Consider the following 18,482-nt stretch of genomic DNA (forward strand, 5'->3'; position numbering starts at 1 on the left):
TCCTGGCTTTAGCCATCAGTGTACCTCACTGGGGAAGCTGGGGGGAGGGGGGCCTTAAATTTTTAATTATGACATAGACAAGTTAGGGAAAAATAGGAGTATAGTGAAAATAAATATACTTAAACATTCTGAAAGGAAAGAGGCACCCTGCCTTTTAAGAAAAAAAAAAAAATGCATATTGTATTTTCTCTCCTTGTGAGTCTCAACGCCACGAGCAAGAAGGAACTAGGTTACATCTTCTTTATGATTCCAAAACCTTTCACTCGTTTTTTCTAAGTAAGATCATCCTTATTTGTAACCTCTATATAAATGACTGGAAGGGCCCTCTATTATAGCCATTATACCCTGTCCTTTGATGTCTAGCCAGGAAAATAAGAACATCACTGTATTGGAAATAAGAGCCCATGAACCTAGAAGCTCACGGTCTGTTTTCCGTAGGAAATGTTGTTCTCTGGAGATAGAATTGGTGCCATGTTTGAATACTGCTTGTATCCCTTGTCCCTAAGGAAGAGCTGTGGTCAGAACCGAAGTGTCTTGAGCACAAGTGTCCGACTCTTGGTTTCAGCTCAGGTCATGATTTCATGTTGTGAAATTGAGCCCATGTGTTGGGTTCCCTGCTCAGCGGGGAGTCTGCGGGAGATTTTCTCTCTCTCTCTCTCCCTTTTCTTCCGCCCCTCCTCTCTTTCTCAAATAAATAAATCTAAAAACAAAACCAAAACAAAAAATAAACAAAAAACTGGAGTGTCTTGCCAGGCAGCCTCACTTCCCAGCAAGTGGTGACCAGCCTGTCCCACTGTGTTCCTTCAGGCTCCCAGATTCAGCATCTGACACAGGTGGGAATTGCAAGCAGAATTGGAGCCCAGCCAGTGGAAATCCCACCCAGCAGAGGCGGCCAATATGGGGGACCCGGCTGGCCTTCATATGGGGAGGATGAAGCTGGCCGAAGAGAGGCTGTGAGTATCTTGTGTTTGGGTCATCACTGAAAACTCAGACATAATCATTAAATTTAGCTGCTTCTGCTTTGAGGATCCCTTTTTAAAACCTACATTAAAAAAAAAAAAAAGTTTTAACCTGTTTCCCTTTTCTCTGTGAGTGTATTTTTGCTTGCAGTTTTTACGTAGTAAATTCCCACCCACCCAGGGTGGCTGAGTAATTACACTGTACTTATAGAAAGCATATAATTTTACATGAGGCAGATTTCAGGCTTAAAGTAGTGAATTTTTGAAAATAACCTTTTAAAAAGATAGTAAAAGTGATACTCATTACAGAAAATCTGGACAGAGACCTATAAGTAACAGCTACCTTTAAAATTTTTCTAATTTTTATATAATGTGGTAAAAGACGCATAATATAAAATTTTCCATCTTAGACACTTTCAAGTATACAGTTCAGTGGTTTTAAGTACATCCACGATGTCACGCTACTATCTCCACCATCTGTCTCCATAGTATTTTTCATATATAAAGTGGAAATTCTTTGCTCATTAAACACTAAGTGCATTTGCCCTCCCCCCTCCCAACCCCAGCTGCAGGCAACCACAGTTGTACTTTCTGACTCTGATTTTGACTTTCAAGTAGTGAATTTGAACCTGTAGGTGACTAAAATCTGGACTTGATCTTTGGTGTTATTGGGTACATTTGCATGATCTTACATACCTACTTGCTCCCCATTTATGGTTTGTTGTGGGTTTATCCACATCATTTCCCTTATGAACCCCCACGGAGTTGCTTCAGCCATAAGCTCACAATTTGGGGGTCCCAAGGCACACTTTCTCTTGGAAGCTTCTCATCCCTTTGATCACTCCTTTATAGGAATAGGATCAATATAGGCATAGATGCTGTCCTTTGTTTTTCTCAAGAATTTTACATGCATTTACATGTCTTTCCAGCAAATGCACTAAATTATTTTCCTAACTGGAGGCTTCTACTACTCAGTGAAAGAAAATTATTTTGAGAATATAATTTTCCTCTAATAGATACATTGTAATACTTTGAATTTTAGGTGTCTGCTTTACATTGCTGAGCTTTTTCTGCCTTCATTGTGCCTAACTTATTTTCATACGGTATTTTGGATTTTCCTATCAAATCCGGTGTTTACTTGACACTGACACTTTATCACTACTTGGAAACGTGAGGGCTTGAATGCCATGTTTACCAGGAGACTTTTTTAACATCAGGGAAACCACAGATTTAGTACTCATGTATATTATCTAAAGAGAGATTTTTCATTGAAAAAATATGAAAAAATCACTGAGTACAATAATTCTAGTCCGATGAATGCCCAAGTACTTTATATTATGCAAATATAAGCAAAACTGTTGTGTGTCCTAGTACAGATAACTTTTTAAAGAAAAGGCTGTGTAGAAGAGTCAGTAGATGCACATAAATAGAATAGAAAATGATTTTGTGACATTCCGCACGTGCTGCGGTCCCTGTGTGTGTCACACGCACACCCTCCCAGGGCTCAAGTCCTAGAGCAAAGCAGTTCTTGTCAATCTCTCTGCAAGTACTTGCTCGTCCCTTACAACTCTCAGATACTCTCATCTGACCCTTCACCTCCACGGGACACCCCAGCTGTCCAGGTCCCTTCCTGTTCTCTCAGTGGGCCCCTCCCTTGCACACACAGGGACACTGAGACTTGGCCAACCTCATCATTCTTTCTGTCTGCCTTTAAGTCAGTATTGAATAGGCACCTGTTAAGTTCAGGGCTTGTTTTTTGGTACTGCTCTCCCTCCAGCAGTTCTTCCACAGTTTCTATATTCCATCCCGGGGGCCTTCTTGGAGGGCCCCGTTCGGTGGGAGGTGGGCAGGAGGAGTTCAAGTCCCAGGGGCACACCCACCACCAGTTTGAATGGGATTATCCCCCCTGCGCTTCCCTGGGAAGCCCAGTGACGTTTGCCGTGTTTTTTCAGACGCACGTGCTTGGACATCAGGAGTACTCTAACTCACCGCTGTTCCAGGTGCCAAGGACTTCAGGCAGGGAGCCTTCCGCTCCTCCCGGGAACCTCCCGCACAGGGGGCTGCAGGGCGCGGGGCTGACTTACACCACCAGCTCCACGGAAGACCTCCAGCCCGGCCACTCTTCAGCTTCACTCATCAAAGCGATCCGCGAGGAGCTGCTCCGGCTTTCCCAGAAACAGACCGCGGTGCAAAACTTCCACAGCTGATCGGCATCACCTTGCAGATTTGCCAAGTATCTGCTTCCCGTGGAAGCAAGACTAAACGGAAATCAATGAAATGGGTGTTGGTGAGAGAACGTGCCTCTCCTGGGCTAGGTGCCCGTGGGAGGGAGCGAGCGGCAAAGTTAGAAGATGCCATAAGTCACGGGACTGCTCACGATGCTTTTAATAAGTGGGCAGTTTTTTGACCACTTGGGTTGTATTCGACATGTACATACTTTTGGCCAAAAGCCAGCAGCATTTTGTGAAGGCAAACCACAAACCTAAGCTAACGAAAAAAAAAATCACTAAATTCGTCTCCTTTTTAAAGGTAAAAGGTGGAAATGTGTAGATGGTATAGGTATGAACAGAATCGAGCATTTCCGTGGGAAGGTGTGATTCAGACTGGTTTGTATGGGGAACTTGCTGCTTTGTTTTCTGAGAAAAGAGATTTGAAGACATTTTATTAACAGCTTGATTTCCCTCTTTTTCTCCATAGGAACTTATTTTAATAGTCATATTAACAACAAAAATACTAAGACTGTTTGGGAATTAAAAAAGCTACTAGTGAGAAACCAAATGATAGATTGTAGAGCCTGATGATTCCAAAAGAAGCCATCATCTGCATTTTTCCTTCTTCTTCTGGTGCTACAGCTCCGAGGGCCCCTCCACCTTTATGTCTGTGAAATGCAACTTTGGCTTTTGCAGTGGTAGGAACACGCTGAAGATTTCATTTTGTTCTAGAAAGAATAAAACAACCAACCTCCCAAACGGGGTGGGGTGGGGGCCTGGGGGAAAGTTTAATATTTATTTGGTTATTGAAAATACATATTGAAGTTTAGATTTACATTCTTAATTGTATTTGCTGTTTATTAATTGGGCGCATGCAAGTACCAACAACATCCCATTTCGGTGCATGCCATCATTAAGGTCAGACCTATAGAAGGAGGCTTTCAGGAGGTCATAACCAATCCTTGCACTTGGCTGATGAGTTGCTCAGAAATTATGTTTGAATGAGAAAAAAAATTATTTACCAAAACTACCGGGGCCAACAAATTGTTATTCATAAGTACATTTCTAGTAATCACATTCTCTGTGTTCAAGACCTGGAAATGGAACAGAGTTCAATCCAGCCTCTCAGTAATAAATCAAGAAATGTAAAGAAGAGCTTTGAGGACCACAAGGGAAAGGCAAGAGTTGCTCCTGGTTTCCGATTTTATTGTGCACGACCACTGAGTGACTGTTAAAACCATCTTGTGTTCTTGTGGCCTGACACAGGGTACCATCTGTCTTGAGATTCACTACTGAAGTAAACATTTCCCTACTTCCCCAGCTAGAGTAAGGAATATAATAACTAGGGCCATTCTTTTTTCTGATACCTGAGTGAAGCACAGAGGAAAACCATAACAGATTTCCACTAGGAATGCTTTTTTATTAGATCTGCTAATACTTTTGATGAACGACAGATAAACAGATTTGGAGCTCTGATGAATCAAAATCTGTAACAAATTTTAAGAACCCTGAAACAGCTAAAATAGGTTTCTGAAGTGTAATCATTGGGGGCCACAATCATGTTTTAGCGCTTCCTTAATGAAGCTGGTCAGACAGTCTGATGATACAGGGAATATTTCTTCTGGGAAGTTAAATGTAGCCTTTTCTTCCTCTGTGCCAGTATTCGGGAAATACCAGCTTACCTGAATATGTTAGGAATTTGAGATAGCCAAGCAGAATTTTATTACGGACACCTTACAGTAAATTCAGGTTGTGTGACAGCAAATGGAGTAAACGTAGGCCCTTTCCTGCCATTCTGCTCAGTGTCCTCTTTGCACACAGTGTACTAAGAATGGTTACCTCCTCTGTACATCCCAGAAATGGGTTTCTGTTTTCCAGAGGGCTGCAGTAGTGATTTGATGCCTTTCAGACTAGTATAAAAGGATTCCACCTGTATTGTTATGCTTAGAATTGATAGACTTTTCAACTAATGTCATGACCAAAGATAACATAGGATAACCTGTAGTGTGTGGTGTGGTGTGGGCAGGCTCATGGGATCACCAGCACTCTTGTTTTGATTGTAAAGCACACTCTGCAACTGTTCCCTCTGAACACCTACAGCAGTTTTCTGTCACCAAACTCAGGACAGACTTTTTGTTGGGAGCACCACACCCAAGTGGGTCTTTGGACACTCGGTTAACATGATCTACTTAAAAGAAAGGTTCTCATGTTGATCTTGTGTGGCTTTGGAGTTCCATTAACTGAAGTACTCTAAAATGAAAAGTCAAATTTTGTGTCTATTCTCTTTTCCTAGTTTAAGTCAGGTGGTGGGACACCTGGGTGGCTCAGCTGGTTAAGCGGCTGCCTTCGGCTCAGGTCATGATCCTAAGGTCCTGGGATCGAATTCCACATCGGGCTTCTTGCTCAGCAGGGAGCCTGCTTCTCCCTGTCTGCCTGACACTTCCCCTGCTTGTGCTCACTCTCTCTGATTAAAAAAATAATAATAGTAAAAAAAAAAGTTCTAGTGGTAATCATGCAAGCCATTAGGTTGAGTCAGAATTTCAGAGGGGGTTGGAGATCATTTTCAGAGTTAGTCACCAACTTGCTATGTCAGGTACCTTCCTGAGCCTCTTCTCCTCATCAGCCAGATGAGGACAGATCTCTTCTGTCCACTCCCAGAATTGATTGTTTCAAGATTCAGATATGATCTTGTGTGCAAACAACCCTTGAGGAGGGTGCACAAATCTTGGTGAAATGTAAAATGTTATCTGTATTATTGAACTGGTATTGGACAGTCCGACATGCTGTTATCTACCAGTGAATGACTTCACATGGAGGTAACCAGAGCAAAACTAAGGGCGCCATGTGACTCCTCTTCCTTTTTCTCTATTTGCTTGAAATTCACTTCCTTCAGCCTTAACTTTAAAACATCATTTATCAAACATCTTTTTGCACCCGAATTTTTGCCATTTCTAGCACCAAAAATGTCAACATTATTCTTGTCTTTTAGAGCTTAGAATTTAAATCAGATAGCATAGCTGGGTATAAAAGATGGAAGCTACAGATACACCATGTGGTGTGAACATCCGTAAGATTCACTGAAAGTATGCAAGTGCATTGGGTACTCAGGAGAAGGAATGTTGCACATTTGGAAACCAGGGGTTCCTGGGGAGGAGCCCACTTCAAAAGCTACTTTAATGAAGGTTGGGGAGCTGGTGAGATGGCAAGGGAAGAGCTGGGAATGGGCATGGCGAAGGATGGAGAAATTGGATGAAGCTGTCCTTGAAAATGAACTTGATCTACTGCAATATGGATACAGGATCCCTAACTGCACCATATAGGGAGTTCTAAACAAGAGGAGGAAATGGGGCTGTGAGAATGTGTTTGCAAGAATACAGTGAGACAGTGGCTGGGTATGTGAAGAAGGTCTGCACAGCAAGAGATCCAGTCTGGAGGAGGGAAGAGAAGGGTACCAAGAACTGCTGAAGGACCTATTGTAAAGTATGAAAATATTATAAGAATTCCACCGAGGTTTACTGCTTAGGGCAGCTCTCAGTGGTCAGCCATTCAAACACATTAAGTCCTTTGTGGAGCATAGTAGGTTATAACTAAACATATTCCACTTCTGTGTAGCTATCTACACAATTTTCTCCAAATTTTATTTGACTTCAGAGTATGTTTTGACTTTGGTGGGACATGGCTTTTGAGCACCAGACGAAGCAGGTTTTGCCAGCCAGATTTTTCAGGGCCTGAGGCCTGTGATTCAAAGCATAGGTGACGGTGTACCTGAAGGCTTTGGGCCAAAACAGGTAATTCTGTGTTTTATGAGCCTCCCATTTAATTGTGTACAGGGTCAGTGTTTACTGCATTGCCCTTCTTAGTGCTCCAGTGGCCAAACCAGTCACTGGGACACCGATTTGCATTTGCAGTAATTCACATGTTAATCATTAAATACACTTCTCTTTCCCTTTCATATTAGATTCTTAGACGTGAATGCATTTGCTGGTTGAAAGGAAAGCTGGTTAAGGTTCTGGGCAGGTGAGAAGGGGGCCTCCAGTCTTAACGGCCATACCGACTTCAGCTCAAGGTGAGCTTTAGCCATTCCATTTCTACCTCCAAAGCCAGTCTCCAGAGCCTGCTTATCCACATTTGTCCCTGACGGGAGTGTGAAGGAGTCCACTTCTAGACATGCACACTGACCATTTGATCACAAAACATGTTTTTATGGAATGGTAACCTGGACTTCATTTTTACATTTAATCCAACACATGAATGAATATTCTTAAAACAGGTGAGAGGGGTCTCTAAGAGCAGCTGCTGTAACATACTCATAAAATGTAATAGGCTCATACTTACTACCTAATGAATAAGGAGTGTGTATATTTTAGGTTTCTTTTGATATTCTTGGAAGTGACTTTGAGTGTTTAGGACTCCCCTCCCTAGTATTAAAAAGACTTGAAAACTGAAACCTCACGGTACGATCCTAATTCCAGGCTCATGCGTGTTAATAGTACATTTAAGAACTTATCTTAAGAACACGCAGCAGCATTGAAATTTAGGAAAAGAATATTAAATGCCTTGGAAATACGAAGCAAAGTTAGGAACCAGCGAGCAAGTGAGAGAAGGAATGGATGTCTTAATCTGAGGTGGTCTAGCCCAAAGTAGTTTCCCACAGGGTAGTTCTACAGGATCCTTGCTTTTCCTTCTTCTTCCAAGTTTTTCTGCTCTGGGGCCACTTCACATTTCAAGAAAGAGTGAATGGTAGAAGAAACAGAGATAGAAATTGCAGTGATTTGAGTCACTCGGTCCCTGGTTCCACCGAAACGTTTCTGGACATCTTGGAGCATCATGAAGGGTCTCATGCCCCCGGTTTAGGCATTCATGACTTGACTTCCTAAGTGTGCAAGTTAGGAATAGTACAGGACCAAGTTTAATCCAGACCCCCTGTACTGTTCCTCTTGTTCATTTGGGGAAAGATGGAGACTCCACTGATGAATGCACTCGCTCTAAACACCAGAGGGCTCATTTCAGAAAGGGGGGGGGTAAACACTCAGCTTGGCCCTCCTCCAGAGAATCCTTGAGGGAGCATGAAGATTGGGTTCATTACCTGGCTCAGCAGATCTGCTTTGGGATTCCCACCTGTCTCCTCCTACTTTGTCAAGGTCCATGTTCTTCAGACTTCCTGCTCTCATTCCTGGACTGTGAGTGATAATGTACGAAAATATGCAGAGTAAATTGAGGCCATCTGTGGCATCGATACTGCAACTTGAACTTGACAATCATGGTTTGCTGGTCTCAAATGGGCACTTAAATTTCAGCGTGGGTATATGATTTAGTAATCGAACCCTCCCTTCTGTTTGTCAGTTATGTTTCTACCCTTCGATTAGCCGCCCTGTTTTCTAATGTGCTGTAGAGTTTTTGAAATAATTTATGCAAGTGTTTGGTTTCCATGTTTACAATTTATACTGCTTTCCTAGCATTTTAAATGGAAATGTCAATAAATGCTATAATTGGTGTCAAACGATCTTTTCTGTTTATTTCCTTTGTAATGCGATTTTCTCATTTGTAAAGTGTGATCGTAGAAGAAAATGATCTCTTCCTCTAATGGTTGTGTCCCTGATGAGAACACCTAGGACCTTCATTTTCTAAGGAGTTAAGTTGAAATGAATCTAGTCTGCTGGTGCAAATTGCAGAACTGTTCATTGCTCCCTTGGCTGGTACCACCTGCTTCTGCCCACTGTGTTTTGCTTTTCTGCTTCCCACTAATCAGATTGATGCTTCCACTAAGAGCAGATTCATTTTGGAATTAAAGGATTAGGTCTCTACAATCTAGACTGATAAAGGAGAAGATAAAAGTCTGCACAATCTTGGAGGGGCATAGGGTAAACCTGGAGTTGTTTATGAAACCCAAGACAATAATGCCTTGAAACTGAGAAAAGCGAAAGGAACAAAATGCGGGCCAACAGCACAATGGCATCAAATGTGGAAACATGGATAGGATCCGGGAACAACAAGAACAATAACAAATGACATTAGAGGAAAAAGTAACGGAACCCAAATCAAGTTCATAGGGTAGTTGGCAGTATTATACAAAGGTTAATTTGTTGGTTTTGCTAACTTCACTGTGATTACTAAGACTTCTCTCAGAGGACATGCAGAAACACTCTACTTTTACAGTTTTCTCTACATCTAAAATGGTTTAAAAATTTACGAATTTGGTACGGAGGAGGCCGCCGGACCCTGTGCAGAGAGGCTCATGTGAGCCTGTTGGGGGCAGCCACCACTCAGCCCCTACCATGCTTCTCAGAGCAGCTGGTTCCTATTGGAAGTTGGAACCACAGTTAACAACGGCCAAGTCTTGGCAGAAAATAAACCTCCATGAAGGAGAAGTCATAGGATCAACCAAAGGAGAGTTTGGACCTAAAAATCAGAAAAAAGAAAGAGACCTTAAGGAAAGTATGTTTTAAATGACAAAACCAAATATTAATCCTTGATGGAAAAATAAGGGAATTTTAAAACAAATGTACTCTAGTATTTTCAACATAGCTGGCAGTTTTAATTAATATGTCCTCATGTTTTAATAAACATAGCTTTAGATTAAAAAAAAGAACAAGCAAGATACAATGTAGACTAAGTGCCGCAACTGGTTCCCCTAAGAGATTTTATATGTTCTGCACGTAAATAGATTCAAAACCATAGAAGAACAAGGAGTTACTGGAAGTAGCTAAGTTGTGAAAGAAAGGTCAGGCTGGTCCCACGCCCAGAGCCTGAACACGGAGTTGACATGAATATGAGTCTAAACCATGATTGGCATTTCTTTTCCCTCTGCCTCCCCTTATACTTTGCACCTGCCAAGTGCCGCTTACTATAAAAAGAAAACACGAAATAGTAGCCATACAAAGAAAGAGCCTTTGGTCCTTGGAGCCTTTGGTCTGAATTAGATAATCAAATTAATGAAATGTTTTTGTTGTTGTTGGACCATGCACTGTTTGTTTAGTAACTTCTTTCCTTTAAAGATTTCCTGAACATTCCTTGCTATACCCCTCTGAGGAATAAGGAGACTGGTGTATGCTTGATTTCTCCAGGGTTAAGGACTCGAAAAATTACAACCACAAGTCCAGGTAACCCACATTTGTGTAGTTAAACTATTTTTTGTTGTACTAAAGGATAGTATTACAGAAGCCTAAAACAGAACATAGCTGGAAAACTTACCATAAACTTGTTCTAGAATGGCTGGGTCTTGGATGCTTGTACCAGTGTCTTGAAATCTGCATTAGTGTAAGTACTTAAGTTTCGATTCTGTGATGTGATGATATCAGTGGTTGGTTTCCTTCATCCAGCATTTTGAAATTCTGAGATTGTTCTAAAGCAAACAATGAAAAGAGTGAAAGAGAGAGAGAGAGAGACTTAAAAGCAGAAATGGAGTTGCTGCATTTCGGTAACAGTGAATGTTGGTCTTTTTTCCCCAACAGTATTGTGCACCATTCCTGCTTTTGAAGAGCAGCAAGGACGTTCTACTTTTAGCAGAATCCAGAAGTATCTCTTCCCCCTTAGATCCTCCTAAAGCTGTGATGGATGGGAGTTATCCTGGGTTTGAAGGTCAAGAGCCAGTGTATTTTCAGATTGCTGTCTTACATTTCCCCAGTACTGTTATTTCTGGATTCCTTGTGAGATGAATCTTATACACAAAGGAGTAAAGTTAAAAAAAAAAAAAAAAAGACATAATTTTAACCAAATTTAAATCAGAATATCCTGTTACTATATGTAACCAGGTATCCCTAACCTTTTTATGTTCTGTCTTTCCCGGTCAAAGAGCAGATTAGCAAAAAAAGAAGAAAATAAAAACAACTCCACCATCAGAAGCAAAAGCCATCAAAATTTTAGTGAATTTTGGTCTTAAAAAAGAAATCTCCACCAACTTAATCTTGTGATTGGGACTGCTGAGAATGCTTTGCTTTCTAATTGATTTTACAATAAGCTATTGGTTTGGATTCCAAAGCACCCAAGGACAGAGGGAGGGCTGGGAGGAGGGCAGAAGGATTAGAGTTGTTGTTGAAGGTCATCTGGAAAGGATGGGGAGATGTGTCCGAAGACCTTCAGCAGCAGATTTTCTAACTGCTAGAGGAAAAGTGCACCATGACCTTGAGAGGCCCAACCCTTTCTGCCTATCTGCATGCCAGCGGGGGTGCTGCCTAACAAACCCCCTGACCCATCTCCTGGAATTTTGCAGGGACCTCCTGCTTGGTGTTGGAGATAGAGGACTTCATGGATAGAAAGTAAGTATTATTTTGGTCCGGAGAGTAAATGTTTCTGGCCCTTAGCCTTAACGCTTGGTAACTTAAAGACTTCAGTACACAAACTGTGTTTGAGGGACCCTTGTGAAAAGCGTGTGCCTCAATGTCTTTTCCTTGATGGTGGGGCTCTCCTTAACTGGCTAACTAGACATAAACATCAGCTCTGCACAATGCATTTCCTTCCCTGGCTGGCACTTGTGTCCTCCCAGATGAAGGAGGAGTAGCATCTCAGCTGTTTCCACAGGGTCAGTGGCCTATGGCTCATGACAGAGTCCTCTGTGCCTCGACACTTTTCTGGATAACTAAGGTTTCACCTTCTGAGTTTACTGGGCCCAAGACCTCAGAAATTAGAGTTTCTTTGCTCTTCACATAAATGAGTTTAGAGTGGTTTACCAAATTTTATATTTTTATATTTTCAAAATTTAGCAGGATGGTATTGTGATGGGCGGTAATCAGAAGTCAAAATGTGGAGCTCCTGGGTGGCTCACTTGGTTAAGCATCCCACTTGATTTTGGCTCAGGTCATGATCTCAGGATCATGAGATCAAGCCCCACATCGTGGTCCACACCCAGTGGGGAGTCTGCTTATGATTCTCTCTCTCCCTCTGCTCCTACCTCCCTATGCTCGCACTCTCTAAAATAAATAAATATTTTTTTTAAAAAAAAAGTTAAATGATATTAACAGGCTACCTCACAGGCCACAAAAAAAAAAAATCAAAATTTCATTTATTCTTACTAAGTTTAAAGTTCTACTTCTAGGATTAAAAAATCTATAATATGCATATAGAATAAAGGGAGTAGGGTCTAACAACACTTTATAGGAACAGAATTGAGGGTGTTAACAGACATGTTAGGAGTGCTGTGCATATCTGAAAGATCAGTCCAGACTTAGACACTGTAAATAGAAATATATTGTCCCAGTGAGGGGATATAAGAATTTCCATCTCCCTTGGTTGTTATTTGAAAAGTATAGGTGCCTTATTTTGAAAGGAATGCTTATGAATTGGATGGAAAGATTGGGAGAAGAGGAGCCAGAATGGAGAGATGGGAATCCATGTCGTTTGAGGAAGAAATGAAGAAATTAGGTGTTTATCGTGAGCAGCGAAGGCTTTGTAGGAAGCATAGCTGTCTTCGAATATCCAAACTGGTGTTATGAGGACAGGGATTGACTTGCTTTATGGTATGCTAGAAGACAGAACTAACATTTTGTAGAAAGTAGATCTTGGCCCCATTAAAAGAAGGAACTTAACGCTTAATAGGTCCACACAGAAAAGCCATTCTCTGCAAGTCCTTCCCATTGGCCCCTGGTGAGAACCTGTCTCCCATGGCAATGAGCTTGTCCATCACATGGCCTCCAGCGGAAGGGTGGGCATGTCCGGGCGTTGAGGTCTTCCAGCTCACACACTCCTTTTCTAAGATTCCAGAATCAGTACAATGGAAAAACACTCCATCCCCTTCTCCATTAGGCTGGGGGCAGGGGAGGCTATTGTTTAGTATGTCTTGGGAAACTAGCTATGAATAATGGTTTACACATGTACTTATACAGTTAGAACTTGGTATACCACTTGTGCATAAGAGCAAACAATTTTAATTCCATGAACCTCATGGAACAGCAAATATATTCACTGAAAACGGACTAGACTGTATGGTCATACTACCGATGCATGAATGCATCCCCAAGGATTTATTGACTGCCAGCTATGTGCTAGATACTATTGTAGGCACCAGGAATTTGTAATATACTGGGGAATAAGACAGACAACTCCCTTGCTCCAAATGGGGAGTTACAGATACACAACATGGGGGTGTGGGGGACCTTGACAGGAGCAGTTTCTGGGGCATGCTGGAGAAAGAAGCTAGCTTGGAGGGAGGCTGACAGAGGACTAGGAGATGGGAATGGAGAGAGCAGTGAATTTAGAAAATTCTTTTCAGATACTTGGCCGAAAAGGGATAAAAGAGAAATGTGGTGGTAACTGGTAGATGACAAGGGTTGCCAAATAAAATGCAGGGAAACCAGTTAAGATAAATTTCATTATAATTTTTTTAAAAATTTATTTTACAGACAGAGATCACAAGTAGGCAGAGAGGCAGGCAGAGAGAGAGAGGAGGAAGCAGACTCCCTGCTTAGCAGAGAGCCTGATGCAGGGCTCGATCCCAGGACCCTGGGATCGTGACCTGAGCTGAAGGCAGAAGCTTTAACCCACTGAGCCACCCAGGCACCCATAAGATGAATTTCAGATAAACAAAGAATACTTTTTTTTAGCTTAGGTATGTCCTAAATATTGCATGAGACACACATACTAAAATATTATTTATTGTTTATCTGACACTGATTTACCTAGGTGTCTGGTTTTTATTTGCTAATTGGAAACCTTAAAGTGACCAGCACTGAATACGTTGTATGCTGATGGGGTTGACCCATGGAGTGGGGGAGGTTATCACTGATAACACAGAAAACAGAGAAGGAAGTGAGAGGTTCTGGGATTCAGAGTATAATGGGGAAATTAACCTTCAGAAGAGCAGGGATATTATTCTATTGTGTAAAGGAAGAAAAACAGAGCATAGCACAGATCCAGGTCATTGAATTTTTTTTTTAAGATTTTATTTATTTATTTGACAGAGAGAAATCACAAGTAGATGGAGAGGCAGGCAGAGAGAGAGAGAGAGAGGGAAGCAGGCTCCCTGCTGAGCAGAGAGCCCGATTCGGGACTCGATCCCAGGACCCTGAGATCATGACCTGAGCCGAAGGCAGCGGCTTAACCCACTGAGCCACCTAGGCGCCCCATTGAATTTTTGATTCTGAAAAAAAAAAAATTCCAAGTGAGTATGTTACCATTTCTTTTAATTTTTTTGAACATTTTATTTATTTATTTGAGAGAGAGAGAATGAGCAGGGGAATGGGGGATGCAGAGGGGTAAGGGGAGAGAAGCAGATTCCCCTCTGACCAGGGAGCTTGACGTGGGGCTCCTGGGATTGTGACCTGAGCAGATGCTTAACCTGCTGAGCCACCCAGGTGCCCCTGTTTTGATTTAGAAGTTCAGGGATTCTTTTCTTTCTTTTTTTTTTTTTTTAGTAGCAAAACATTATTTTATTTCATGATAAATTTGCTTAAATTGTGCTTGCTTAAAGATGGACTCTGGTTCATTTTCAATGGCTGGTAAGATACATTCAGATTAATAGTGTCTGTTATTTGGGCTAACATAATGACTGAGTGACATGGTGGTATTTATTTTGTTAAATTTTTTAAGGTGTGTTTTTTGGTCCAGAATGTGGTCTGTTTTGGTGAATATTACATGTGGGCTTGAGAAGAATGTGTTGCCTGCTGTTGTGGAATGGAATAGTCTATGAATGTCAATTAAATCCAGTTGATTGATGGTTCTGTTCAATTTAACCATGTCCTTCCTGATTTTCTGCCTGCGGGGTCTGTCAGTTATGGGTAGAGGGGTGTTGAAGTCTCCAACTGTAATAGTGGATTCATCTGTTTCTCCTTGTGGTTCTATCAGTATTTGCCTCACATATTTTGTTGCTCTATTGTTAAGAGTGTACACATTAAGGATTGTTATGTCTTCTTGGAAAATTTGATCGTTTATCATTTTTAGTGCTTCTCTTTATCTCTGATAAATATTCTTGCCCCGAATCCTGCTCTAAAATTAATATAGCTACTCCAGCTTTTAACGTTAGCATGGTCTATCTTCCTCCATCCCTTTACTTTTTATCTGTCTTTATATTTAAAGAGGTTTCTTGTAGATAGGTATAGGTGGGTCTTGTTTTTTTTTTTTTTTTTTTAAAGATTTTATTTATTTATTTGACAGAGAGAAATCACAAGTAGATGGAGAGGCAGGCAGAGAGAGAGAAAGATGCAGGCTCTCCGCTGAGCAGAGAGCCCGATGCGGGACTCGATCCCAGGACTCTGAGATCATGACGTGAGCCGAAGGCAGCGGCTTAACCCACTGAGCCACCCAGGCGCCCGGGTCTTGTTTTTTTAATCAATTTGATAGTCTTTGTCTCTTATTTGGGTATTTAGACCATTCACATTTGAAGTGATTATTGGTCTATTTTTAACTGGTTTCATCTATAGACCTTGTTCTTTGTTTTGGGGTTTTTGTTTTGTTTTGTGTTTTGGTCTTCCACTCTTTTTCTCCTCCTCTAGTTTTATTAGCATTTTACATCATTCCATTTCTCTCCTCTCTTAGCATGTAAGTTTTTGCTTTTATAAGCAGTTGCCCTAGACTTTGCAATATACCTTAATGATTAATCCAAGTCCTTTTGCAAATAATACTGTACTGCTTCATAGGTAGTATAAGGACTTCATAGCAGAGTACCAAGCTCTTTACATGTTGGACTAAACAATTGCAAGACCTGGTATATCTAATTCACAATTAAATACATATTACAAATATGCCACCCATACACATTCCCTCATCATGTTGTTCAAATTTACTATGCAATATATTCAGACAGCCCTCAACATTTCAGTGAAATCCCTTCCGGGCTTTTTCCTATGCCTTTTCTTATACCCAGTAGAAGGGTATATTATATATACAATATTTTTTCCTGTTTTCCTTCTTTAGCATGGTCATAAACATTCTCTTGTATCATTAAAGATTCATTTTTGTCCATCATTTTATGTCTATAGAGACATTTTTTCCCCAGATTCTTGTGTAATTTGTCATTTGTTTATCTTATAGCTTCCATTTTTTTAAAAAAAGATTTTATTTATTTATTTAACAGACAGAGATCACAAGTAGGCAGAGAGGCAGGCAGAGAGAGAGGGGGAAGCAGGCTCCCTGCTGAGCAGAGAGCCGGACTTGGGGCTCTATCCCAGGACCCTGAGATCATGACCTGAGCCGAAGGCAGTGGCTTAACCCACTGAGCCACCCAGGCGCCCCTGAGTTCATTTCTTTATTGAAATCATTTTTTCCTTTGGCAACTTAATTACACTTGTTTCTTTTAAAAATTTTGTAGTTGGCACTCCCATTTCTTTTAACATTTCAGCAAAGAAATTGCTGATTTGTTCATCATTCTTGGCTAAATAGGAAGCACATAATTAGTTTTGGAGGAAGAAGTTGGAAATCACGGTGTGAGCTTGGTAGGGTGAGGTGCCTCTGTCTTCCAGGTTGCAGACTTCTCATTGTATCCTCCCATGGTGGAAGGGGCTAGGTACTTTCTTCTGCATAATATTCCTTCTATGGATCTACCATAACCTATCCATCTCCCTAATGTTAATGTTTGGTTGTTTCTAATGTTTTGCTGTTATGAATGATGGTGGGCTAAATACCTTTGTGTTTAAGTAGTCTGACTTTCAGATTACTTCCTTAGAATAAATTCCTAGAAGTGAAATTTTTTTTTCATTTATTTATTTTCAGCATAACAGTATCATTATTTTTTCACCACACCCAGTGCTCCATGCAATCCGTGCCCTCTATAATACCCACCACCTGGTACCCCGACCTCCCACCCCCCTGCCACTTCAAACCCCTCAGATTGTTTTTCAGAGTCCATAGTCTCTCATGATTCACCTCCCCTTCCAATTTACCCCACCCCCTTCTCTCTAACTCCCCGTGTCTTCCATGCTTTTTGTTATGCTCCACAAATAAGTGAAACCATATGATAATTGACTCTCTCTGCTTGACTTATTTCACTCAGCATAATCTCTTCCAGTCCCGTCCATATTGCTACAAAAGTTGGGTATTCGTCCTTTCTGAAGGAGGCATAATACTCCATAGTGTATATGGATCACATCTTCCTTATCCATTCATCCATTGAAGGGCATCTTGGTTCTTTCCACAATTTGGTGACCATGGCCATTGCATGCACAGCAAAGGAAACAGTCAAGAAAACAAAGAGGCAACCCACGGAATGGGAGAAGATATTTGCAAATGACAGTACAGACAAAAGGTTGATATCCAGGATCTATAATGAACTCCTCAAACTCAACACACACAAAACAGACAATCATATCAAAAAATGGGCAGAAGATATGAACAGACACTTCTCCAATAAAGACATACAAATGGCTATCAGACACATGAAAAAATGTTCATCATCACTAGCCATCAGGGAGATTCAAATTAAAACTACATTGAGATACCACCTTACACCAGTTAGAATGGCCAAAATTAGCAAGACAGGAAACAACATGTGTTGGAGAGGATGTGGAGAAAGGGGAACCCTCTTACACTGTTGGTGGGAATGCAAGTTGGTGCAGCCTCTTTGGAGAACAGTGTGGAGATTCCTCAAGAAATTAAAAATAGAGCTTCCCTATGACCTTACCATTGCACCCCTGGGTATTTATCCCAAAGATACAGATGTAGTGAAAAGAAGGGCCATCTGTACCCCAAAGTTTATAGCAGCCTAGTAGTGAAATTACTGAGGTGAATGGTCTGAGTAGAGTTAAAGAGAGTTTTTCTATATTATTTTTTGGAATTCCTGGGCCAATTTATATTCCTAATGTCTACTTTGAGAATACATGTTATTATCCTCTTACCAGTGTTGATAAAATAAAACTATATACATATACGTGTGTGTGTGTGTGTGTGTGTGTGTGTGTGTGTGTGTGTGATTTTATTTATTTATTTGAGAAAGAGAGAGAGAATGAGCAGGAGGAGGGAAAGAGAGAAGCAGACTCCCTGCCCAGCAGGGAGCCCAATGCAGGGTTCAATCACAGGGCCCCGGGATCATTGGCTGAGCTAAAGGCAGGTTCCTAAACGACTGAGCCGCCCAGGCACCCTATATTTATATTTTAAACATTTTATAATTTGACCAAAAAAAGGTTTCCACGTAGTTCTCATGGTTATCATTTTATATCTCTCTAATAACCCACAGTAATATTATCTTACCTTAGCCCTGTTTTTTGTTAGTGTTCTAATATGTTACATTATGTAGAATAGCTGAAAGACCCGCGGATCCCCTTACCCAAGAATCCAACACTGCCACTGGATGCAATCAGCAAGAGGTTCTTTATTGTTACGCAGGCGCCTGTGGGTGGTCAGCGCGCGCGCCTGTGGGTGGTCAGCAGCTCCTGCTAGCTGAGCACACCCG

At 41.2% G+C, this 18,482-nt stretch overlaps 1 protein-coding gene across 1 annotated transcript in view; it reads left to right on the top strand.

The window, feature by feature from the left end:
• The window catches only part of KIAA1549 (KIAA1549 ortholog), a 135,451-nt gene extending 126,782 nt beyond the window's left edge, over positions 1-8,669 (top strand). The window contains exons 19-20 of the mRNA XM_059397493.1: positions 808-953; positions 2,912-8,669. Of these exons, the coding sequence (XP_059253476.1) occupies positions 808-953; positions 2,912-3,166 (401 nt within the window). The 3' untranslated portion in view covers positions 3,167-8,669. The remainder of the gene's footprint in view (positions 1-807; positions 954-2,911) is intronic.
• The last annotated feature ends 9,813 nt before the right edge of the window (positions 8,670-18,482 follow it).

The sequence above is a fragment of the Mustela nigripes genome, chromosome 4, assembly GCF_022355385.1.
Source record: "Mustela nigripes isolate SB6536 chromosome 4, MUSNIG.SB6536, whole genome shotgun sequence".
In the NCBI taxonomy this organism is placed as follows: domain Eukaryota; kingdom Metazoa; phylum Chordata; class Mammalia; order Carnivora; family Mustelidae; genus Mustela; species Mustela nigripes.